This window comes from Schistocerca nitens, chromosome 8 (genome assembly GCF_023898315.1).
Source record: "Schistocerca nitens isolate TAMUIC-IGC-003100 chromosome 8, iqSchNite1.1, whole genome shotgun sequence".
In the NCBI taxonomy this organism is placed as follows: domain Eukaryota; kingdom Metazoa; phylum Arthropoda; class Insecta; order Orthoptera; family Acrididae; genus Schistocerca; species Schistocerca nitens.
In genome coordinates, this window is record NC_064621.1 from 499021062 (window position 1) to 499048237 (window position 27176).

General features: G+C 39.9%; 1 protein-coding gene across 2 annotated transcripts in view; it reads left to right on the plus strand.

The window, feature by feature from the left end:
* Positions 1-27176, plus strand: part of LOC126199082 (TBC domain-containing protein kinase-like protein) — a 74191-nt gene that overhangs the window by 16259 nt on the left and 30756 nt on the right. For both annotated transcript variants that reach the window (XM_049935819.1, XM_049935821.1), the window contains exons 4-13: positions 5084-5309; positions 14733-15010; positions 16867-17016; positions 20373-20490; positions 20581-20742; positions 20963-21140; positions 21430-21636; positions 21716-21877; positions 22069-22190; positions 25453-25598. In XM_049935819.1, coding sequence (XP_049791776.1) covers positions 5084-5309; positions 14733-15010; positions 16867-17016; positions 20373-20490; positions 20581-20742; positions 20963-21140; positions 21430-21636; positions 21716-21877; positions 22069-22190; positions 25453-25598 — 1749 coding nt within the window. The remainder of the gene's footprint in view (positions 1-5083; positions 5310-14732; positions 15011-16866; positions 17017-20372; positions 20491-20580; positions 20743-20962; positions 21141-21429; positions 21637-21715; positions 21878-22068; positions 22191-25452; positions 25599-27176) is intronic.

Below are 27176 nucleotides of genomic sequence, written 5' to 3' on the forward strand. Positions count from 1 at the left end.
TTGGTCTATTGTGGTACCTGTCAGAAAAGAAACTGTGGTCAAACAGGGACTCAAAAATGAAAAAAGCAGCAGTCAAAAATAAATTTTGAAAATTTTGAGTGGTGTTCGGCAGAGAAGGGATTAAGGTAGTTCAGATAGTGAAGAGGGCTATATGCAGATAGTTGAAGAGGGCTATATGGAAGATTTACTATGCCAAGACCATCGTACTGATCATACGTGAAGATGAGCAGTCAAGAAGCTATATATCCATGAATACTGTGGTGGATGTCTCATTATCTGTGTGTGCAGTATGTTATGTGAATATTCAGATACTTGATGGAGACTGCAAGTGTGATCTGACATTCATAAAATACTGTATTTTACTGAATGTTGCTCTTTATATGTAAAACCAAGTAGTAATTGTGTTCTGTTGAACATTATGTATATTTAACTGCAGATACAATTAGGTAACCATGTTGTGTGTGACAGTAAGCTAAAAGGTTGAAATATTAATTCAGAAAGCAACCAAACTCACTTTGTAATTGGGTTACTAATACACAGACTGGCATGAAAAATGCACCACATAATAAATAATGTGTAATTATCTATTCAGTCAAAGTGAAGTACCTTGTTCCATATTTTTATGTGTGGTATGTTATGTTTATTGCACCAGCCTCAATTGTTTTTCCCACAAAACCTTAATAACAGATTTACTGAATATGAGGCAATGCTTCTGACTCTTACAGCATTTATTGTTCCACCTTGTATTGTTTCTTTTTCAGTTGTGTGTCTTTAGGATCCTTCTGTGAGTATTAGAATCAGATTTCTGGAGTGAGTATTCTCTTAAGCCCTGAATAAACTACATGTGCTGTTGCTTTAGTGGAAGTTGGTTGCAGCATGTGTTATGGTGGAGATGTGTTGAGAACTACACCTTCCACAATTTCCAGAACTGTAAGAGAACAGGGAAACTGGAAGTTATGCTAGGAAATCACTGTCGGAACTAAGACAAGCAGTATCGGCAAGAGATGGTCACTTCTTACAACTTCAGTTTCTCTGCAACCATCACACCACTTCTGTTGAAACATGAAATCTGCTCCATCAAGTTTGAGGGACTCACCTGTGGGAGAACTATCCATAGAAAACAACAAGAAGCCATCTTCAATCCAGATGACATGCTACATGTCAAGAATCCACCATAAAGTGTTATGCAGCTTGACTGTGTTTCACCAGGGAATATCGTGGCTGGGGTCCGTAGGTTTTGCTGCTTGCATTGGTGTTTTGGTATTGTCAGCTGCGGTTGACCTATACAGGGTGTTACAAAAAGGTACGGCCAAACTTTCAGGAAACATTCCTCACACACAACGAAAGAAAATGTGTGATGTGGACATGTGTCCGGAAACTCTTACTTTCCGTGTTATAGCTCATTTTATTACTTCTCTTCAAATCACATTAATCATGGAATGGAAACACACAGCAACAGAACTTACCAGCGTGACTTCAAACACTTTGTTACAGGAAATGTTCAAAATGTCTTTTGTTAGTGAGGATACATGCATCCACCCTCCGTCACATGGAATCCCTGATGCGCTGATGCAGCCCTGGAGAATGGCGTATTGTATCACAGCTGTCCACAGTACGAGCACAAAGAGTCTCTACATTTGGTACCGGGGTTGCGTAGACAAGAGCTTTCAAATGCCCCTATAAATGAAAGTCAAGAGGGTTGAGGTCAGGAGAGCGTTGAGGCCATGGAATTGGTCCGCCTCTACCAATCCATCGGTCGCCGAATCTGTTGTTGAGAAGCATATGAGCACTTCGACTGGAATGTGCAGGAGCTCCATTGTGCATGAACCACATGTTGTGTTGTACTTGTAAAGGCACATGTTCTAGCAGCACAGGTAGAGTATCCTCTATAAAATCATGATAACGTGCTCCATTGAGTGTAGGTGGAAGAACATGGGGCCCAATCAAGACATCACCAACAATGCCTGCCCAAACATTCACAGAAAATCTGTGTTGATGACGTGATTGCACAATTGCGTGCGGATTCTCATCAGCCCACACATGTTGATTGTGAAAATTTACAATTTGATCACGTTGGAATGAAGCCTCATCCGTAAAGAGAACATTTGCACTGAAATTAGGATTGACACATTGTTGGATGAACCATTCGCAGAAGTGTACCCGTGGAGGCCAATCAGCTGCTGATAGTGCCTGCATATGCTGTACATGGTACGGAAACAACTGGTTCTCCCATAGCACTCTCCATACATTGACGTGGTCAATGTTACCTTGTACAGCAGCAACGTCTCTGATGCTGACAGTAGGGTTATCATCAATTGCACAAAGAATTGCCTCGTCCATTGCAGGTGTCCTCGTCGTGCAAGGTCTTCCCCAGTCGCGAGTCATAGGCTTGAATGTTCCGTGCTCCCTAAGACGCCGATCAATTGCTTCGAACGTCTTCCTGTCGGGACACCTTCGTTCTGGAAATCTGTCTCGATACAAACGTACCGCGCCACGGCTATTGCCCCGTGCTAATCCATACATCAAATGAGCATCTGCCAACTCCGCATTTGTAAACATTGCACTGACTGCAAACAGTGTTCGTGATGAACACTAACCTGTTGATGCTACGTACTGATGTGATTGATGCTAGTACTGTAGAGCAATGAGTTGCATGTCAACACAAGCACCGAAGTCAACATTACCTTCCTTCAATTGGGCCAACTGGCGGTGAATCAAGGAAGTACAGTACATACTGACGAAACTAAAATGAGCTCTAACATGGAAATTAAGCGTTTCTGGACACATGTCCACATAACATCTTTTCTTTATTTGTGTGTGAGAAATGTTTCCTGAAAGTTTGGCCGTTCCTTTTTGTAACACCCTGTATACGTCAAGGGAAGTGTCAGATTCCTGTAGATTTTGTAACTACAAGGTCCGGCATAAAAAACTCCCCGATTACAAAGTAACGTGCAGCGGACAGTAGAAGGAGCAGAGTGGTGGAGGGCGCGTCGTTAAGTAGCTGCCTACGTGCCGTTTTCAGTGTACGCCATGGCGTGGTCTGGTGAACATCGTGCCTTCGTAGTGGAAGATTTTATTCGCAATGGCGAATCGCCTATTAATACTCAACGTGCTTTTCGCGTTCGCTTTGCGCTCGGACGACGGGACCCTGTTCCCGATAAGAAAACAATTTATTCTTGGGTTGCTAACTTTCGTGAGACAGGTTCCGCATTAAAAAGGAAACCACCTGGACGACCACGGACTGCAACAGGCCCCGGAAATGTTGATGCAGTTAGAGCTTCAGTTCAACAATCTCCTCGACGATCCGCTAAAAAGCATGCGGCAGCATTACGGATATCTGATCGAAGTGTGAGAAGAATCTTGCATCGAGATCTTAAAATGCATCCTTACAAAATTGTAACTACGCAGGAACTGAGTGAACGAGACTGTGGTGTCCGTGTAAGTTTGTGCCAAGACCTTCTTCAGAACATTCGTCCCAACGATATTGTGATTTTTTCTGATGAAGCACACTTTCACCTTGCCGGAACAGTGAACAGCCAAAATTGCAGGTACTGGTGTGAACACAATCCCCAAGAACTTCATCAACGACCACTTCATAGCCCTAAAGTAACAGTATGGTGTGCTGTTTACAATTCCGGAGTGATCAGTCCTTACTTTTTCGAAGAAAGTGACAGGAATTTAACCGTCAACAGTGAACGCTATTGTGCCATGCTTCGCGACTTTTCTCCAACCGCAACTAAGGGAGCTTTTTGGTGAAATAGAGAACGTGTGGTTCCAGCAAGATGGTGCTACAGCCCACACAGCGCGGCAGTCACTGGCATTGGTGAAGGAAATGTTTCCTGGACATGTGATCTCGTTGCGTGGAGACATTGGCTGACCCCCACGATTGCCGGACTTAACGCCCTGTGATTTCTTTCTTTGGGGCTATTTAAAAGCAAAAGTTTATGAACAACGCCCACAATCTTTATGAGCCCTGAAAGAAGCAATTACACAAGAGGTTGAAGCTATTCCACCTGAAATGACTCAAAGAGTAATGAATAACTTCAGGGAAAGACTCAATCAGTGTGTCGACAGTGCAGGAAGCCATTTAAGGGATGTTTTATTTAAAAAGTAAGACCATAAGAGTATTTTCTAAAATGGCATAATATGTACTTTTATTTAGTATAAATAAAATTGTTCTACCTTATTTGGTTTTGTTTTTATTAGCTTTCCTTAAAGGGGAGGTTTTTCTGCCGGACCTTGTATTTTGTTGTGTGTTTTGGGATCATGGTATGTTTTTTTACTGTTATATTTAGCTTGTCCTCTCCCTAAACCCCCAATTTCCCGCAGTTGTCCCATTAGTTTGATTGTATTTTTGGAGCGAGATGTTATTGATTTATATATAAGTATTTTTGTGTATTTTGCTGTGTGTATGTAGTGACATCATGGACGCCATATTGATGACGTCGTGGGTCAAAGCATACGGATGGAATTGGACACTTCTGTAATCTCGAATTGTGCAAGAGTTGTTGGGTGAAGTGGAGATTTGTACTATGTCCTGTTGAACATGTATGGAAACAGGTGGATTTAAGGGCACATCAGCAGTATTTAGAGGCCCTACTGGACCTTTGAGAGACCCTCCTGGAATAAAGAGGAGATTCATCTAGAGGATATTGTAGCATTAATCAGGAACATACGTGAAAGGTTGGATGCCATGATTGGTGCAAGAGGAGACAATATACATTTTCGAAGATGCAGGGAGATCTTCGAAGTGGTGCATTGCCTTCATGAGCTTCTCAAAATTTGCTTGAAGTGTGAAGCCATTTGTTTTACTTCCACATCTCTGGCTTAATTCATTTATAATTATCCTTTTTTATTGTTGGACACCCATAAGGTATTGTACAACAGTAATTTATTGTAAAAATAGATTAGTCTCATAAAAGTGACTGGAATTTAAAATAAGAAATTCAGAATAGAAATTCTGTTAGAAATGTGTGTTGTTTTTTTTTGAGCCAGTCGCTGTTTAGTGAATAACATATCTATTGTAGAATCTTTTGCTTCATTGTGCCACTAACACTGGAAATAATTTGAATTACCATTCCAGCCATCCAAAATACATGGCTCCAGAAGTGTTGCTTGGTGCACAGTCAGGACCAAAAGTGGATGTTTGGTCATTAGGTATGATACTACTTGAACAAGCTATGGGTAAAACACTTTGGGCTGGTTTACGCCTGGCTCAGTGGCTAAGAAAGGTTCTTAGTTTGCTGCATTGTCCTAGTGTTGTGGAGAAGATAGCAAGAGAGCATAACTGCTGGGAACAGTTACAACAGGTTAGAAACTGATGTTAATTGTATTTTTCCATTCATGCAGATGTACTGGTTTGAATACTGTAGTAGTCATTTGTGTAACACATGAAGCCTTGTTACTAAGAAATGTTTATGAATGGTAAAAATGCATGTATAGTAATGTTGAACATAAATTAATCAAGCAAAGTGCATGTCTGTGGATGAGGGCCACACCAAGTGCAGAGGTTATGAGGAAACTGGAGATAATTGTATACTTTAGCAAAAGCTGAACTACAACAATAGTTACCAACTTTTAATATCAACGTTGTTGTCCTTCTTGTATAGAATAACCAGAGAGTGATAAATATGAATGTCTGAGTAATTCAGCATGTCTGAGTAATTCAGCAACACACTTCCCCGAGTCAGACGATAACACTATGATGTTCAATTTGATGGCAAAAATTAAATGTTTGATCTGAAAATATCACAGAAAAATTAATGAATTAAATTTGGATGAGTACTTAAGACTATTGGTAAAGAGAGATCCATTAGCATATAATATCCTTTGAATTCAGTTAGCAGCATGCATCAGACAATACCTTGTAACAACATAAATTTCCAGGAGTACTTAATTCTTATTTATAGAGTCATCTTTCATGGTTATGATACAAAGAACATTTAAATAGTTTTTAGAACGTGTAAATAGTTTTTAAGTGACAGCAAAGTTTATATATAAGCAAACACTGTCTCTGCGATATTGAAAATACACCCTATAGACTGATGATCGCTGGAACTTGAATTCACATGTTATCTTAAACTGTTCTGACCATCACATCTTGCTGCACTTATCACCGCACATTCATTGTCAGTCAATTCGTGACATGCTGCCATGTTCACTACATATCTCGCAGTAGCCGACTCCTTCAGTTATCATGTCTATACTTGGGCAACATGCTGTAAGAAGCCACAACATTTTGGCATCGTAAACAACTCATCTTCAAATGGGACACCCCTCCCATAACTTGGCCACTCAGTACATGTATAAATATTTGACAAGTGGCAGTCATGTCATCGCCATAGAGCCACAAGGGGTGATCAACAGTCTACATCTCACTGCCAATTTGAATGTGGAGTGTCAGGGGCCAAATTTATAGGGCTGTACAGAGAAAAATGCATCCACAGACTTCAGCAACTGACACCAAAATCCCCTCTTTACTGACACCACATTTAAGAGCTCGACGACTGGCATGGGCCAGTTAACTTTGTCGGTGGACCAGGGAATGATGGTGGCATGTCGCATTGTTTGATGAATCCTAGTTTCAACTGTAGTGAACTGATGAGCTTGTAAATATGGCATATGTCCCCTGAAGCTGCTTGTCAACAAGGTTGCATCCAGGATAGCGGCTTGGGCTGCATTCACATGGTTCTAATTAGCCCTCACCGGCCATCTGTACTGACGCTCGATAGGTAAACACTTTGTGGACTTCTTTACAGACTGTCTACATCCTTTTCTGACATGAGAGTATCCTGATGAAAAGGTCTGTTTTAATATGACATTGTTGCACATCACCCCTCTTCAGTTGCATGCAGGTAGCTCAATGGAGACTCCCCTAGATCACAACCATGTTAACTTGATGAAGTGTTTTTTTGGAAACTGTCAGTACCCTTTATATGATCACTAAATCCTGCACCAAAAACACAAAAACAACTGTTGCTAGCACTGTAAGATGTATAGATCCTCGTAGAATCTGTGCCTTGATGTGTTACTGCAGTTCTGACAGCTCACGGTGAAGCATCTTGCTGTTAACACCTCATCTAGTGCCTACCCATGCCTGATTGCTAGTGAGTATACATTCCATGAAATTCTCACAGATTTGTGTAATCTATTTTATATTTCAAATGCATTATATTTTTAACAATAATTTTAATCTTTTGTTACTATGAGTTGAAGAATCCCATATAAGTTGTTTAATATAAGGAATACTGAAAAACAGATACACAGTATTATGTGTATCTGTGTAGAAAATGCTTGTAGAAAACGCACTCTCAAGCTATCTTAAATTAGAGGCTGATCATTAAATCAAACCGTAGCAAGTTTTGCACTACTACCAAGGATACCAAGTTGGTGTGACTTCGTAAACTTAAATATCTCGTAAATTTAGAAAAGTTTACAGTTATGAAAAGGATACATTGCTGCTCACCATAAAGATGATATGTTGAGCTGCAGATTGGCTGGAACTAAAGCCGTGCGGATTGGCCACACAGTCTTTGGTGCTATGTCACAGATTGTGTGGCTCCTCCTGCCGGAGGTTCGAGTCCTCTCTTGGGCATGGGTGTGTGTGTTGTTCTTAGCATAAGTTAGTTTAAGTAGTGTGCAAGTCTAGGGACCGATGACCTCAGTAGTTTGGTCCCATAGGAATTCACACAGTTTAAACACACAGGAACTAAAAAACTGTTACAGACAGAGCTTTTGGACAAAACCTTCTTCAGAAAAGAAAGGAAAATACGCGCATGCGTGCCCCCCCCCCCCCCCCTACACACACACACGGAAGTAGTCGATAAGTTAACTATTTCCCATAGATAATTGACAATTTCTGTTGAAATGATGTGGAATGAATCCGTTTACTGGCTGTAAACATAGTATTTTTGTGTTTTTGCGTACATGCTGGTTATTTACATATTAACAAATAGAGCAGTTGCTGAAATTTAATAAAAATGGTCTTATTAGTAATGAATGCAGAACTTAGCTTTCATGGTCAATGCTCTTAAGATTCCTTAGCTGTGAATCTTGACCCACCCTCACTGTAAGACGTAAACAACAGCGTGGAAACAACGAACCAAAGCTTATTTCTCTTCCACATGCAAGCAAACAGCAGTTGAGAGCATAGACACATATATAGAAGCAATCCTGGTACTGATACAAGCAGTTGCTGGCATTAAGTATGAATACAATATGAGGACAACTGCCTGCTGTACAGCACTTATCAAAAGGAGGGCTCTGGTAGATGGCATGTCGGCTGCTGTGCCATGTGCACAAGTCGCGTGGCCCACTGCAGGCAACCTCTGGTGGCTGGCCCAGGCAGATGCCTTTGGTGGAATATTTGAAGGGTGGCATGCTGGTGGCCTAGTGTCTCGGCATGTATCCATGTGTCGTGTACAGGCTTATAGCACCCCTCCCCCTTGGCAAAAGGGCTCACCACCAGTGTGAGTGTTTGCAGTGATTTCTGAAACATGCACTGTCTCTGCAGCAAATGTTGCAGCGATGGCAGCAGCAGAAGGAAATTTCAGGCTGGAACCATTGAGTAGGGTGGAAGTAGCATGGGCGTAGACATGCGGAGCAGCTGCTTCCCCGTGAGGTACCGTAAGAGAGGTCCATTGACAAGGAAGGTGGTTACATCTCAACATCTGGTTCCTCAAAGTGGTTGAATAGTGCTGCTGTTGAAGGTGTTCGCAACTCTGTTGGAGGCACTGCAGACACCAGTGTTGAAGTGTCTGAAGACACCTGCCAACCCAATGGTGAAGCCATCGTGGGAAGGCCCAGCATCAGGCACAGGATGCAGTGGGGGTCGTGGGTAGTTGCTGTGGATCCCAGGACCCCAGAAGAGAGCAGGAGATGCTGACATCAGCAAGGAGGACAGCCGAGATGCCCTGCAAACCCAGGACAGACGCTGAGGGCATGGGCAGCTGTGGACCTGCAGCCCTTACTGTGGCACGAGGATGCTGCTGGTCATGATGGTGTGCCACCAGCCCTTCAGTGGTGTGCACTGTATGAGGCAGCAGCAGCCTTTACAGTTGTTGTGGACCATGGCTAGAATCCACTCTGTTCAGCAGCCAAACCCCTAAACCCGGACCATAGAGTCAGGAGCAAGCCATGATGACGGTGGCACCGATGGGTGTTGCGGGGTAGGTATGACCATATGCTGGAAGGCACATGGCTGGATCTTGGAGCACCTTTGCCAGACTCCAAACATCCACCAGTGTAAACCTGTAGGAATTCAAGGAGCATGTCGAGGCTTTGTCTGTAGAGCCGTGTTAAATGTACTTCTTCATTTGAAGATGGAATGTATGGACAAAACTTACTGTCTCATTGTTAGATTTGGGAGGGGGGTGGGAGGGGTCAATGGAGGAGAAGTTGTGTGGTGAATGTTTTGGTAGGTGCAAAAAATCACGGAAGGCTTGAGACAAAAACTGTGGACCATTACCTCTCACAAGTGTATAAGGCAATCCTTTAATAGAAAAAGTTTTGGAGAGGCCCTGAATCATAGCCCCAGCTGATGATGGAGGACAATGGATTGATAACATATGTAAATTTAGAGAAAGCGATGGTAATCAACAGCCAGGAAGAATTTAGGAAGGGTCCCATGAAATGAACGTGGATGCATTCCAATGGGCATTGTGGTCTGGGACACAGAGAAAGCATTGCCAACAGCACTGTCTGTTGGGTAGCACAGTGAGAGCAGGCCGTGACAAGATGTACAATGCCAGGCCAAAACATAGGCCGATGGGCTGATAAGTCCTCTGAAAAGGAACTTTCTTGTGAAGCAACTTGGGGAGAGGATGGGCTGATGTGGCCGCACCTAGAATAAATTAGTGGGAGTAATAATTTTACCAAAAAATGCTTGGAGTTGTTTGACATTGTTACAGAAAATTTTACTGAAAAATGCTTGGAGTTCTTTGACATTTGTGCAGCAACAGTAAGCTGTGTCCGCAGTAACTTGGTGTAAATGCTTCACCCCATACCGAGGAATGTCAAATGCCAAATACACAGTAATGGCAGGAAGAGAGTGACTTGACCAAGTTGCATTTTAACCCAGCAGTATATAAGACCATGAAAAGGTGTGCAAGTTAATTAAATGCTATTCCGTGGATGCACCCTTCATGATGATGTCATTGAGATAGTTGGTGCATCCCAGAACCAACATCATCAGTTGTTCCAAAAAAGTACTGAAAAATTACCAGGGTGCTAGCCACACCAAACAAAAGGGAGTGATACTGGTAAAAACTGAGAGGCATGATAATTGCGTGGAGCTGGTTAGAACCCTTATCCAGTGGAACCTGTAAATAGGCTTCAGGTAAATCAGTTTTGGAGAAAAAGTGACCATTGGTGAGTTTAGCCAATTACTCGCCTAGACAGGGCAAAGGGTAGTTGTCAGTGATAGATTGAGCATTAACTGAAACTTTCAAGTTGCTTCAGAGACCAGTCATTGTTTTAACAATCACGAGGGGGGTAGAAAATCACTCATTGTAATAGGCTTAAGACCCCCCAAGGATGTCAGCCTATCACATTGTGATTTCACTTGATCACACAAAGTATAGGAAAAAGATACTGCCACACCATAGGTCGCAGGGTAATATGTGCTGCAAAATTAATAGCATAACCTAACCTATCTGAGAAAAGAGACGAGAACTCAGAGAATCTAACTGCTGATAATGACCTGGTTGTGAATGAGGTGCATCGTATATGAAATGGAAAAACTAAAAGCCTTGAAAGCATCCAGACCAAACAAATTTCCGGTACCAGATCATCCACTACCAAAAAAGTCGAGGAATGAACCACAAATTTATACATACTGGCAGCCATAAATTAGCCCAAAATTGGAATATGCTGCTTGTTGTAACTCACCAAATGTCAAGTAACCTGAGACGAAGCTACAGATGTAAGATGCACATAAGTTTATTAGTTCAGTACAGTCACTGCTGCACCCATGTTCACTTATAAGCTGAACACTTTGTCCATCACTCGCACTCCCGGTAAACAGTTTGTTATGATTCGTAAGCACTGGAGGCACAGAATTAAAACCCATGTCCATGTCCGTAGAAGGGCCCTGGGAATGACACACGGATACTATATGTCCTTTTCTCCTACAGTTGTTGCAAGTCACCCAGTGCTAGTTGTTGGGCACATTGCTGTCCAGTGTGGCATGCAAATGGCTGCCACATCATCCTACCCCCAGGAATTGAAATGTGTGATGACCAGGAACAGAAGCAGCTGCAGCAGTATCACACCAAACCTCAATCTGATCACCAGCAGCATGAGATTGAGCAGTATTTAACACTTCTGCCAAAGATGGATTCTTGCACTGCATGGCACATTGATACACCCTTGTTAGGAGCCATCTGAATGATGGCATCACAGGCCATAGATTCAGCAAAGGAATCATGATGAAAATCTGTAACAAACTGGCATATGGAACTGAGGCTGTGAAGTTCAGCCACCCAAGCATGGTAGTACTGGTGGAGCTGTTCATGACAATAACAGAGCTCTACTCCTGCTGTGATGACACATGTGCATTTATGGTGATGATTTAGCAACAACCTGCACATCACATTGAACAAAAGTGACATGTGTTCATGGACCAGTGCTAACTGACCCAACAGCTGTTAGATCCGAGGAGAAATCCAAGAAAGGAACAAAGCATTACACATGTTTGCATCAGTGACGCCAAAAGAAGGAAGTGTTGTCGTAGTCGCTGCTTATAAGCCTCTCACTCTTCAGCTGCGTTGTGATAAGGGGGAGAAGGCCGTGGTTGTGCTAATGGCGTGGAAGCCTGCATAATCAATATGGCGGATAAGTTCATGAGAGCAACTTTAAAAGCCTACAGCTGCTTGAAGAGAGATTGAAGCACTGCCGTCTCCATGGACAGAAGAATCAAAGGAACAAGGAAACAGACTGCGCATGCAGAAGTGGACACCACACTCATCGTCAGTTGACATACTGTATGGCATGAACAACAGCATGGCCATGATGAAATAAACTTCATTCTTCTTCCACATACAAGTGAACAACAGTTGATAAAATAGGCACAAACGTAGAAACTACCCAGGTACTAATACTGATACTGATGATGGTCGAAGTAGAGAGGATATAAAATGTAGACTGGCAATGGGAAGGAAAGCGTTTCTGAAGAAGAGAAATTTGCTAACATTGAATATAGATTTAAGTGTCAGGAAGTCGTTTCTGAAAGTATTTGTATGGAGTGTAGCCATGTATGGAAGTGAAACATGGATGATAAATAGTTTAGAGAAGAAGAGAACAGAAGCTTTCGAAATGTGGTGCTACAGAAGAATGCTGAAGATTAGATGGGTAGATCACATAACTAATGAGGAGGTGTTGAATAGGATTGGGGAGAAGAGAAGTTTGTGGCACAACTTGACTAGGAGAAGGGATCGGTTGGTAGGATATGTTCTGAGGCATCATGGGATCACCAATTTAGTATTGGAGGGCATCGTGGAGGGTAAAAATCGTAGGGGGAGACCAAGAGATGAATACACTAAGCAGATTCAGAAGGATGTAGGTTGCAGTAGGTACTGGGAGATGAAGAAGCTTGCACAGGATAGAGTAGCATGGAGAGCTGCATCAAACCAGTCTCAGGACTGAAGACCACAACGACAACTAATACATGTAGTTGCTGACAACAAGTATGAACACAATATGAGGGCAAGTGCCTGCTGCACTGCACTTGTGGCAGATGCTGTGCAATGTGCACAAGTCATGGCCCACAGCAGGTGGCCTCTGGTGGCTGTCCCACACAGCTGCCCTGCCAGCAGCCTGGTGCTGCGGCACATATCCAAGCAGCTTTATTTCTACCAGTACCACTGTTCTACTTTCCAAACTTTGTGTAGCTCTCCACATACCTCAGTAGATTAAAACTGCTGGGAAAAATAGCTTAGTCATTGCATAGGGGATAGTTTCCAGAATGAATATTTCGCTCTACAGTGGAGTGTGTGCTGCTTTGAAACTTGGTGCCAATTTACAACTGGGTGCCAAACAGAGGAGAGAGATATTGGCAGAAGTGAAGTTGTGAGGGTGGGCTGCGAGCCGTGCCTGGATAGATAAGTCAGTATGAGCAATGCCTGTGAAAGGTCAGGTTACAGATTTGGCTGTTTCAGTTAAGCTGCAAAATTAAATTGTAACTGTCCCATTTAATTCCTGTCTAATTTCCTTCAATGAGCCAGAATTTGTTCAGTTCCATTGATGACTAGGTCTCACAAGATGTGCATCTATGATTACAAGGGGGGAGGGGGGGAGGAGGAGGGAGGAAGTACTGTGTTGTCAGTAGAGACACAGTAACAGCAGTCTGGGTCAGTTAGGAGAGCCCAGTGACTTAGAAAGTGCATGTCACCTGAGTAACAGGTCCATCAGGGAGATTTCGACCCTCTCAAAGCTGTTCACCTCTGTCCATTGCTAATGTGATAGTGAAGTAGAGACACATAGGAACAACCACAGCTAAACCAAAACCAGACAGAGCTCATATACTGACTGACAAGTGGAGTATTACAGAAATAAGTGAAGGGATTTCAAGTGAATTCCATTTAACAGCAGTCCAGGTAACACAATGACTGACATTTGTAATGAGTTAAAAAGAATGGCTTGCAGTGGTGAAGCAGCTCCTGATAAACCACAGATTTGTGTAGCCATTGCTAAGTGACACTTAAGGTGGTGTAAAGTCACTGTCATCCACTGAACAGTGGATGACAGTAAATCAGTGATATGTAGTGATGAATCACACTATACTCTGTGGCGGTTTGATGGCTGTGACAAATGCCTTGAGAATGTTGTTTGGAACAGCAGCCAATTTTGATCGAGCTTCTCACAGTGGAATTCTACAAACCAGTTGTAAAGAGTTTTTTTTTTTTTTTTAATTTTATTGATTTCCAAAAGTTGAAGGAAATGATTTGAGTCATTGTTATTGACAAAATAACAACTTACAAAAATTGTGAAAAATTGTTAAACAAAAAACTGTCAAGTTTCCATTTTTTTCACAGTTGTGCTTATTTAAACACTCACTGTGAACAAAGTGTGTGGTCAGTTTCTCAACTGTTATTGTTATAGCAATAACAAATGGCAAATATTAAAACAATACTTATGTCCCATCTCAGTAATGCTGTGTAGTTGTTGTTCATAAAATTTTCAAAGGTGACACTGGTACCACAGTACTTGTCACAACTGCTCAGTGCCTAATAGGGCAGCCCTTGGTCTCGCTGGAGATCTCCCCACTGTCCTCACAAATACCGATACCAGTGTTAACAGAGTGATGAAATTTTGTGAACTATCAGGCCTCATCCCTAAACTGGTGGGGAAGGGCAGCAGACTTTAGTATGTTATAAACTGCTCTGCATGTGGTGACAGCCTTTGTCCCCACCCATGAGATTACATGTTGACTTTTCATCAGGGCGCTGATGACTGTGATGTCGAGCGCCCCCTCAACCCAACTCATCATCATCATCAGTGCCTAATACTGCAAACTCTGCACAGACCAATACAAGTAGTTTCCTGATTTGTGAGATTTATTGTTTATAATTTACATCAAGTTTGTTTAGTTTTTGATATTTTTTTTTCCTTTAGTCAAAACTTATACTGTAAAATAGTTCCCATTGCTAATGATATGTTTTCATAGTATAGAAATGAACATAAATATTGAGATTAGGTACTGACTGATATGTGTAAACATATGCTCTTTATTCCAGACAGTGCCCGCTGATTTCCTAGACCTTCTGTCCAAATGCCTGAATATATACACAAGTCAACGGCCAATGCCTCGTCAACTGATGTGCCATCCGTACCTTAAAGATACTGAACAGAAATCTGTTACGGAATCTGTTCCACAATCTAGACCACACCCTCTGTTGGAAAGGCCCCTAAAAGAGCTGTACCATTTGTGGAGACTGGCAGGCGGTGATGTACAGGCAGAACTGCGAAAGCAGGGTCTTATACGTACAAAACCTCCAATTCTATCACTTCCAAGGTATTTCACATCCTATTTTTATTTTTTGGATAAGTAAACTTACGTAACTTTTTTAAAAAGTGAAAACAGAGAGAATTCACCAGGTTTATGACATTGGAATTGCATCCAAATGGTAATCACTAAAGCAAGAATGACAGGAGCAATTACACAAGAATAAAATATGTAGCTGAAATTTTTAACATCTCTTGCTTTTGGGATTTCTTCACAAGGAGAAAAAGAAACAGAAAAGTCAGGAAAAAGCAAGTTTAAGATGTACATGTTATATTAGGGAGGAATAATAAGTCCAGATTTTAGTTGGTGAGAGATGATGTAATTCAGGAGTTTGAAAGTAACTTTCTTAACTTACTTTTGAATTCTTTGATACTTTCTGTGTTTCTCCCAAAGAGTTTCAGTACCATTCTTTAAGTACCATATACTTTGCCTTCACTTTTTCCTATCCCTGATTGTCATCTTGCTTCTTATGTAAGAATTTTTGATAAACCAGAAGACTTAATCAACTGCTTTTTTTTTCTTTTTCTTTTCTTTTATAAATTTGTGTTTCGTCTCTTCTCCTTTGCTTCTGTTTGAGCTGTTAGTAAGTGGATGTCCTTCTGTGGTTCCAAGCACCCACATATAACTGCTCAATGTAGTCTTCTTTCAGAATTTTACTGAACTCTTGAGCACTCATTGATAGAAGTGTTGCAGAATTACAGGCCACCTTGTTACATGTATGACAGGTATAGGACAATGGACAGCATCTACTACGTTTTATCGTTGTTGAGCACTTCCTGTATTATTCCCTTCATGAACTGAACATGAGAGACACGTGTGTATGTCTCGGTACTACCACAATGTGTGTTTGGCAGCACACAGTGTCATCTAACACACCAACTTTTAGTTGTACACTCAAATTTGAAGCATGTGTGCATGGTAGGTTTGATGAGATACAAATACATCAATTTACTTTTCTTTTTTTATTATGTTGAACTAAAAGTTACTTTATTTGGGTTGTTTGACATAATTTAATAATTGAAATACACTGAAGAGAAAACAAGTCTAAAGTGACAATAATTCCTTTTCTGGTGATAGCAAATGTGTTTCAAAAATGTAAAAATTTGGATACAGATCCAGTAAATTCAAGCTCTTGCTCCCATTGGTGCCTGAACAAACATCGTAGTTCATTTTTCCTGCACACAGTTAGAGTGGAACAATATTTAAATGGTGTGAAGGTGGTTCGACGAACCCTTTGCCAGGCACTTAAATGTGAATTGCAAAGTAGTCATGAAGATGTAAATGTATGTTGAAATGTATGCATGGAAATTAATTTTTCTCTCATATTGTTTGTACATGCCAAGTATTTTGTGTAGTATTTGCTCGACATATGCTCACATCTGGTTGCACAATAAATTGTATGTGTGTTCTTGTCAAACATGCAATAACACAGTTAGCTAGTTTTAGACTTTCTTTGAATATTTTCTCCTGAATATATTTTGGTACAGAAGTAGTGAGAAGGAAACAGGTTGACTAAGATGGTCAAAAAAAATTTTTTTTTGGTTTGCAATTAGGAACACCAGGACACACATCTCAGTCCAGTTAATCTGAGTGAAATTGTCTGTAATACTTTAGGTCCCTCAGCTTTGCTCCTAGATTGTCTCTTTAATGCAGCAAATTCCATCTGTCATGCTTGTCAAAACACAGTGAATTTTACAACTATAATTGTTTCACTGTCAATTGCACAGGAACTGTAACAAGAGAGAAGAAACAAAATATATTAAAATAGAAGTGAAATGTTCACTATTTCGTACCATGTACTAGTAAAAGTGCAATGTTTAATTTATTTATTCATTTAAGTAATTGCATATTTATCTCTCTGGCAGTCTGGTGATACTGGAAGGCACAGTGTTTGGACAGATCAGAGACCGAACTTCAATGCTGGATTTACGTGTTGTTCCACTGCCTCTGGACACACTTGTTCAGAGACTGGCACATGTACCACCAACTTCATACTACCCTCTAATTGAAGTAAAGTGAGTACACTTCCATGTTTGCCAGAGTCATTTGACAAATAGATATTGTAAAAGAAAAAAAACTACTGTACATTGTTTATGAAAGAAAAAGGCATCTCTCTCTCTCTCTCTCTCTCTCTCTCTCTCTCTCTCTCTCACACACACACACACACACACACACACACACACACACACACACACACACACTCTCTCCTCCCTCCCTCCCTCCCTCCCTCCATCCCCCCATCCCCCCCTCCCTTCCACCCTCCCTCCCCAATGCCCCTCCCACCTAAAAGTTACCGACTTGTTACAGTGTCTTGTGAGTCTTGTGGAAGTTCACTTTCAGAAATCTTCATTAGCTAATCAATAGTAATTTAATGTAAGTATTAATTTAATATCACAACACAGTCAAATTCACTTCTTTCGTTGATTGCACTTGTAGTTGGTCATTAGGATAGCTGATACGTCACACATCAGCACCTCACTGTTACATCACTTATAGATGTGTATTTTTCAAGTGGCAACAGAGATAAAAAGCATAACAACTTCACAACATAACTAAAAGTCGCTGACTGACTGACCCATATTCACACATATATGTTCAGTTTTGACTAGCTGACACAGACTTGTCTGAACAGCACATGGTGAAACACAGATTGTTTGCATAATGAGTGGTAACTCCTGACAGACAGACTGGATTTTGTGTGACACCTATTTATAGATGTCCACATTACATGATTACAAATTGTTAGAATACTGAGCTCTTCAATTTTAGATATTAATGTAAAAGACAAAAATTGAAAGGGACAAAGGCAGTGAAGTAAGTTTATGTAGCCACCAGTTCTGTAATTGGGCAGTAGCAGAATTATTGGTACTGTTTTGTAGAAGAGCAATTTAATGCGAAAAGGGATTTGCAAAGTTCACTGAAACATTCTAGAAAGTGAAATTTTCTGTTTAGAATAATTAATTAAGTCTTCCTGTGCTGTTGTTTGCTCTGTATTACTTTGAACAATATTATTAATACTGATATAATAATATTATTAATACTGATAATTTACACGTTGCCTTTGTATGCCAATTGGCACATGGTTCTCGCCATGAGCGCCACCTGCCCTGGCCTCAGAGTAACGCCGATTACACTCAGTCGGTTGTGAGCTTTGCAAGATCCATGTACTAATTTATATTTACGTGACAAACCCTAATTCTAGGGCTATATTTCATTTTTGACAAATGGATCTATGCCGACATTTGTAAAAACGGCGATGGTACGTTAGTCCTTACTAATGTAAAATTGTAAGTACCAGTCGTTGTTCTCATATTTCTGAAAGAATCCTTGATCCATTGCAACTGGTCGGCTGTTTATAATTTTATTTTTTTCATATACTCTCAAAGGTATCATGAAGCAGTTTAAATTTTAAATTTCCGTCAGGTTCCCTGTACATCTCATCCCAGTCTAACTGATGTGGACTTTCCCTAAAATTTGTGGTTGTTAAATTGTTAACTGAACACACTAGTCTGGAGGACTATTTTGCATTACTTTATGAAGCTGTGTATTGTGATCAGAAAGACCATTCTTAACAGGGAAGGTTTTCATTTGTTAAAATTTATCTTGGTCTATAATAATATTATCTATCTATGCATTGCTTTTCTGCTCTACCCAAATAGGATAAGCACTAACTGACTTCAAATTGAAAGAACCAAATAATACTTCAAGGTCATTGCTTCTGTCTGACTCTTTCAAAATATCTACACCAAAATCCCCACAAACAATAATCTGCTTCCTTCTTTCTGACAGATAGCACTACGAAGAATCTAATTTTTTCAAAGAGTTGAAAAATTGCCAATGGGGACTTATACACAGCTGCAATTATAAAAGTACCATTATTTAGCTGAAGCTCACAGGTGGATGCTTCTGTATGTAGGCTCTATACAAAACTTTTTAGTTTCTAAATTTTTCAAACTATGATAGATTTTAACACAAATGGAAACTCTTCCTCTCTGGAAAGAGTATATACTTCCATGTGCTGAAAACTTATATCCACACACATTTACCTTTTCCATATCTGTAACTATTGATGTACAGGCATAGTACATTATTTCCACCCTCAGTTTCTAAAACTTTTAAACAAACAAGAAGCTCATAAACTCTGCTTTTTAATCCCGTGATATTCTTGCCTGTCTGAGCTTCTCATTATGCTTAATTTCATTCATTGAATCATTAGACACTGATATTAGCCTGAAACAGTGGTACCCATGAGTTTCAGTGCCCCCTACCCATCCCTCTCACACACTCAAAGATTTTGCCATCGTCCCAGCCAATTTACGCTTCCATTTCCTCCTGAGATGTAGGCTATGCCTTGGGAAGTCCCACTTGCCAATAGTATCAACAGGATACAAACCTGTGTTGAACAGTGTAGCTGCCCAAAGCAGCTAATCTTCCTGAAAGGGCTGTTCAGTTGGGGCCGGTCATACAGCATGAAAGGAGGAACCAAGTGAACATTTGTATGGTTCTTTGCAGAAGCTTTTTTTACCAGATTGCGCGGAATTGATGTTATGTGAAGAGTTAGTTATTGAGTAGCTGTCAGGAAAGTTGTGTGTATTTGATCTTAGGCCTGCCACATTTTTTTTATATGGACATATCCATATCCACATCCACATCATTACTCTACAAGTAGCCATATAATGTCATGAAGGGTACAAAGTGTATAAAAATATTTTTTTCTCCTTCCTGTTCCATTCACAAATGATGCAGCATTGTTGATATCTTTTGTATATGCCTGAATTTCTCTAATTTCCTTTGTAATTATTTAGCATGATTTAAGTGGGAGGAAGTAATATCTCTCTCATCTTGTGTGAGCTCTTGGAATAATGAGAGTAAAGTTTTACATGACATGTGTTGACTTTCCTGTAGTGTCTCCCATTGAAATTTGTTGAACATTTCTGTGGTGCTTTTGCACTGACCAAGCAAACTTACGACAATGCAAACAAACACCTTGAATATTCCGTCTCTCTTCCATTAATCAACACTTTGCAGAAACACAATATTCCAACTAATGACACTATTACTGTCACTGTAAATGTTAGCTTACTGTTACTGCGAACTTACATTTCTCTGTAGGGTAAGTGTGTTGGAGTTTGGTGCATTCTAAGTGTAGCTCCAGTTTATAGTAAACAAATGATGCTTGTTATGGGATACTGATACTTACTTTGCAGATTATAGCATTAATACAGAACACCAAATTAAGTGATTGCTGTGTAATTGTTCTGTGTTTATTAAAAAAAAAAAAAATATGCATGGGTCAGGGAGCTATTACTTTCTAGACAACCAGGTTATCACTTTATTGCACAATAAAAATACTCTTCTACATGTTTTGTAGGTCTGACATTATTGGTGAAGATCCACAGCCAGATGCTGCCAATTTACCACTTGTTATCCGAGAACGAGACACAGAGTACCAGCTTCATCGGATACTTTTGTGTGATAGGTTACTTGAAGTGAGTAATATTTTTAGTGATTTAATAATGTATTTACTGCAGTTTTTGTGTGTTTTTACATATTGTAGTACATAAAGTGTCACATGACAGGGGTACCCATATAAGAAAGCTGCGCTTATTAAGGAAGCTCGCAAAGATATTCCACCTCTGTTCCGTGGTGATATGTGGGCTGCTGTGTTGGAAGTCGTAGGTGATATTCAGGGCCGTTACACGGCAATTGATAAGGAAACGCCTACGCATACAGACAGACAGGTACGTTCATCGTTAAAAATATGATGATAATCATTTTAGATTTTGTTTTCATATAGCACATTTTGCTTACTATACATTCCTCAGATTAAACTTAAAGTTTAATGTACATAGGTAGTTAGCTAATGAACAAGGTCTTGTATCAACTTCTCAAATCTCTGTCTTTTTGTGAATGTGTACACCTCATAACAGTGTAATATAGCTGGTGCACTCAATTTCACAGATCGAAGTGGATATTCCACGCTGCCACCAGTATGATGAACTACTGTCCTCAATGGAGGGTCATAAGAAATTCAAGCGTATATTGAAAGCTTGGGTGGTAAGTCACCCACAGTATGTCTATTGGCAGGGATTGGATTCTCTTTGTGCACCTTTCTTGTATCTCAATTTTAATAATGAAGGTAATTTTAACTTTTTGATAGCTACATTGTGAGTCATAGATTTGTTTCAGTTAATGAACAAATATTAATTTATTTATAGAAAATTAGACTGTTTTGGACCATAAAATGTGTGATATAAGGTTGTGGCTGTGACTGTAAGCTTATATGTAAGTGTCTTTTGATTGTGGCTTTCTGCACATTAATGTGTTGTCTTTATGGTAAGTAGCAATCTATCTTTTGTTACGTTCTTGATATTCTAGCCTGGAGTTTCCATTGTTTGATATAACATAGATATTTTTAACTTTTGCAGCTCAAGCTTATGCTTGTCTCTCAGCATTTATACCAAAATATCTGCACAATTTCTTTCTGAAAGATAATTCAGCAGTAATACAGGAATATCTTGCAAAATTTTCCCATCTAATAGCATTCCACGATCCGGACCTTGCAAATCATCTTGCTGGTATATCATTCATACCTGAATTATTTGCAATACCATGGTTTCTCACAATGTTTTCACGTAAGTGGCCTTAATCTTATGATAGTAATGAAAAAATAGTTTATAAAATGATACAATGTTTTTGTTTGATTTCCTACAGATGTATTTCCATTGCACAAAATCCTTCACCTCTGGGACAAACTGCTGCTTGGAGATGCTTCTTTTCCACTTTTTGTGGGCTTAGCAATATTGAAGCAACTGAGAGATACATTACTAACTTCAGGCTTCAATGAATGTATTCTGTTGTTCTCTGACTTACCAGGTACAGAGTAAATATAAGAAAGCACATAATTTTTTTGTGCATTACTTCTGTATGCAGAAACATAATTTATCTTAATTCAGTAGGAAGTATACATCATTCTTGGTTTGTTATTTTTGATTCTTGCTCACCATATTTGTCAATTCTAAAAACATCCAATTGAGTGACTCATGACACTGATTACATATTTTCAGAAATAGACATGGAACGTTGTGTTAATGATTCAATTGAGATGTATTGCAACACGCCCCGTAGTGTTACCTACAGACAGCACGAGTTGCCAGTAAAAACTGAAACAAATGTGAACCCTGATCTGGTAAGAAAAACTGAGAATAATTTTACAATCTTTCTTATAACTTCTTGTACAGATGGCACATAAAGCTATTCTTCTGTAACATCACGTATGATGCACACTATAAGTTAAATTGATACTCTTAATAATTTCTTATTGTTTGTATTAACTGCATCAAAATACATTCATTTTCATGTAGTAACAGAAAATAAGAGGTTATACTGGAGGGAAGAGGTGTGAGAAAATGAGCATAATCAAAGTTGGCAATACTAGATAGCAGATCACTAGGTAGGTGTTTCGAAATTGTGACACAGAACTATGAATATATCTAGTCAATTGGATAGTAGGAAATATTTCTTAGCTATGAAGCACACATTCCTGGTAGCCTACATAGGGATTTCTATGTGATGAGCCACTCCATAATTCCCAGATTTAAGCTTTTCACTAAAAACGTAATCAGTCTCACAGCACCATCTTATTACCCAGAAATTTTAGTGTTACTGAAGCCTCTTACTTTCTGGATTATTTAAAACTGCTATCCACAGACTTTCCAATTTACACTTTCCTTGTCACAAATATAGGTACATACTCACACGCATGGATTGCTGGTATCAGAAAGTTTTTCTATTACCTCTGACTACCAAGTCTTGAACTCATTCTCGTGTAATGTTGAGTATACTAGAAAACTAGTGACAAAATCTGATAATCACGCCATAACAATGTTATGTTCGGTGACACTACACATAATGGAAATTCACCCATCTTGCTTCATAGAATTGCCCAAATCAGTGTCTCTTATTGTTACGCATGCTGAGCTGAAGATAGGAATACCAAACCTGTCAAGCATATTAAATATGAATCAGAGTGAATTTCTTAGTTGCTCATAAAATGACTTCAGGTCTGCACATACTGTAAGGAATACTCATTGTAGTTCAGAGATACTAATAATTCTGCACATAAACTTAGCATTTGTATTATTTTTATTAGTTAAGGAGTTGAACTGATAATACCATGGTACATCTGATTGTGTGTTAGACATGTGAATATGCTGTTGTTGTATCTTCAATCGGAAGACTGGTTAGATTCAGCTCTCAATGCTATTTTATCCTGCGCAAACTGCTTCATCTCCTAATAATGAATGCAACCTACATCTATTTGAACCCAGCTACCACATTTGTCACTTGGTCTCCCTCTATAATTTTAACCCCCACACTCCACTCCAATACTAACTGATGGTTCCTTGATGTCTCAGTACATGTCCTATCAAATCTCTTCGGTTAGTCAAGTATGCTGCAAATATCTTTTCTCCCCGTCTCCATTGAGTACTTCATCATTAGTTACATGACCTACCCATCTTACCTTCAGCATTCTTTTGTAGCTCCACATTTCAAAAGTTTCTGTTCGCTTTTTGTCTGAATTGCTTGTTGTTTCCAGAATGCTTGTTGTTTGTTTTCAGTTTCATATTCCAGACAAATACCTTCAGAAAGATTTCCTAACACTGAAATTTGTACTTGATTTTGCAATTTCTCCCCTTCAGAAATACTTTTCTTGCCATTGCCACTTTACATTTTACATACTCCCTACTGTGACCATCATCAGCTACTTTGTATCCCAAACAGCAAAACTTTACTTTCAGTGTCTCATTTCCTAATCTAATTCCCTCAGCATCACCTCATTCAGTTCAATTTAATTCAACTGCATTGTTTCACCTTGTTGCACTTTTTTGATGTTCATCTTATGTCCTTCTTTAGTGTCCCCACCAGCGGACATCACGATGGAGACAGAAGAGCTGGCTACCCAGCACAGTGGGATAGTGCAGAAACCTGCCATGGAGGGCACACACAACACACAGTATGGGCAGACCTGCTGGTACAGGTGTTTACCCACAGGCAACAGTAGGCTGGGCAGACCAGTGCTAACTTGGATTTAGACAGGCCCGGTCCTCACCTAGCGTATTGTGTCATGTGTTGTGCTGAGGCTTAGCCATTGGTCCTCTGCACCAGCCTCACTCTGGGTTCTTCCCATGCTCGTGTCTACATGGGTTTGACACTCCGCATCGCATAGATCACACTGAGTTCATTTCTCTCTTAAGGGATTGTGTTTGGATATTATCGAGCCACTGTCAACTCATGAAGTATCCACATTGTACGTGTAGTGAAGTGGCGTTGTCACACCTTTGTAGATACTAAACCATCCTTCAAGACACTGTCCTTTCCATTCACGTCTACTCCAAAGTCCTTTGCTCCTTCTGACAGATGTACAATGCCATCAGCAAACCATAAAGATTTTATTTCTTCTCCCCAAACTTTAACTCATTCTCCGAATTTTTCTTGTGTTTCATTCACTGCATGCTCAATGAACAGATTGAATATTGTAGGCAATAGACTACAAACTGTCACTCACTTGCTTCTCACCGAGCGAGGTAGCGCAGTGGTTAGCACACTGGACTCGCATTCGGGAGGACGACGGTTCAATCCCATGTCCGGCCATCCTGATTTAGGTTTTCCGTGATTTCCCTAAATCGCTCCAGGCAAATGCTGGGATGGATCCTTTGAAAGGGCACGGCCGACTTCCTTCCCCGTCCGTCCCTAATCCGATGAGACCGATGACCTCGCTGTTTGGTCTCTTCCCCCAAACAACCCCAATCACTTGCTTCTCAATCACTGCTTTCCTTTGATGCCCTTCAATTCTTACAACTTCTGTTAGTTTTCTGTAAAAGTTGTTTGTAACCATTTGCTCCCTGTATTTTACCTGTATTACCTTCAAAATTTCAAAGAGAGTATTCCAATCAACATTGTTGAAAGTTATAGATGTTGTAAATACAGGTTTACCTTACTTCAGTGTATCTTCTAAGATAAGTCATAGCATTGTGTGTTATTACATTTCTCCAGAACCCAGACTGATCTTTCCTGAGGCCAGCTTATACCAATATTTCTATTCTTCTGTAAATAATTTGTGTCAATTGCTTGCAGCCATGACATTAGGCATGCACTATGTAGATATAAATAAAATAGAGTATATAGTCATAATCACTATAACTTTCATCTTGTATAATGATATTCCATGTAACTACTAAAGAGATAACTTACCCTCAGTTCCACACTGGGGAAAAAGCCTTAAGAAATCATGTAAATGGTCAGCACCCATGTTGCCATCCACATTTTCCACTGAGAAGATTTACTATATGTGTAAAACTGACTCATTCCATATCACTGCAAGCTATCACAATTGTGATCCATGGAACATACAAATAACTAACTAAATTAAATTGCTTAATTTGTTGCAGGAGATGAGCCCAATTCCATTATCTGAGCTGCAGAAAGAGTTCTGTCCTCGTATAAGTGCAGCCAATTTATTAGAGCTAATGGACATAAAGCAAAACAAATTTTCAAAATCAAAAGTTGTTGTTGTGGATGTGCGACCTCCAGATGAGTATCCTTTTGAATCATATACAGTGTCGGTTTATTCCTACACATCAGTAATACTTACATTAAAATGATTTAAAAATAAAAGTTATGGATAGAGAAGATATCGAGATATTAAACTTTGTACTATAAATTTCTCAGATGTTTCCTTAAAGATCACAATTTCTGATGAGAAAGAATCATGCCATAAGATTTATGGCAATTAAGAAAATATGACAGGGAAAATATGAGTTACAAGAATAATGTAACTACTGAAATGTTTTTGTAAGCTATTTCTACCCTCTTCTTCCAGTAGTCTCATGATACTGATTTTATCTATCTGCAGTTGAAGCCTTTTATTACTGTACATTACCAGTTAGATGTGACCAATCGAATTTTAAAAATGTCTTGAATATTATATCAACAGGTAAACTAAGTTGTGTGTTGTTAGCTGAAAAGTCCTACCGTATAATCATGTGCCTAATCAAAAAGATTCCAATGCTAATACAAACCTTGTCATTTTTTAATTGTGTTTTAAAGGGGGCAGTTGAAATACAACTAGCCAACAGCCTGATAAATAGAGACAGTGCCTTTACTCTTCAATAAAGAAACACCAAGCAACTGGATTTCACAGCCAGCATTCAGGATCGTGTCCTCCCACTACTCCACGTGACAAGGCATGTGACTAGGTAGTGAGAGAAGGGGTGGGGAGCAATAAGACTATAAAAGAGGCACAATGTAATAAAAACCGAGCGAGGTGGCGCAGTGGTTAGCACACTGGACTCGCATTCGGGAGGACGATGGTTCAATCCTGCGTCCGGCCATCCTGATTTAGGTTTTCCATGATTTCCCTAAATCGCTCCAGGCAAATGCCGGGATGGTTCCTTTGAAAGGGCACGGCTGACTTCCTTCCCCGTCCTTACCTAATCCGATGAGACTGATGACCTCGCTGTTTGGTCTCTTCCCCCAAACAACCCAACCCAACGTAATAAAGATGTTCATTCTGCAGTTACCACCTGAACACAAAGGCAAGATACACTGTTGAAATATGATGTAACAGCAATGGCTGGACACCTGAGAGCAATACAGATTTGTAGTGTTTAATTTTATTTTGCTCCTCATTGTGAACTTGATGGATGTTTTTTACATTTATTAATTACAAAAATAAACATACTTGAGTGCAGCATTTGCAGTTAACAGAACATGACAGGATTAAATCCACCAACTAGAGGAACATCAATGGGGTACGTTATAACGATAATATTGTGACTGACCAGAGACAGGATGCTACATTAGGTGATGGTGCTAGGTTGTGCAGTCAGTAAACTGGCTGAATATTTCATATTTTGTACATTAGATGTGCACCCCTATATCTGCAATAGACTGTCCATTGTTAGTGCAGCTAGAGGGAAATGTGTGTTTACAGTGTTACTGTTACTTCTTTCCTGTTATATTGTTTATCACAGCGGTCTCCTGTTGTATGTGCCTTAACACCTGATCTTGCACACCAGTAATCTGTGCAGAAGCCTTGTCAACTTGACCTACACTTGTGGTGATATTTCTCTGAATCTTGCTCGGGCTTATCGTCATTCTGTTGAGATATGGT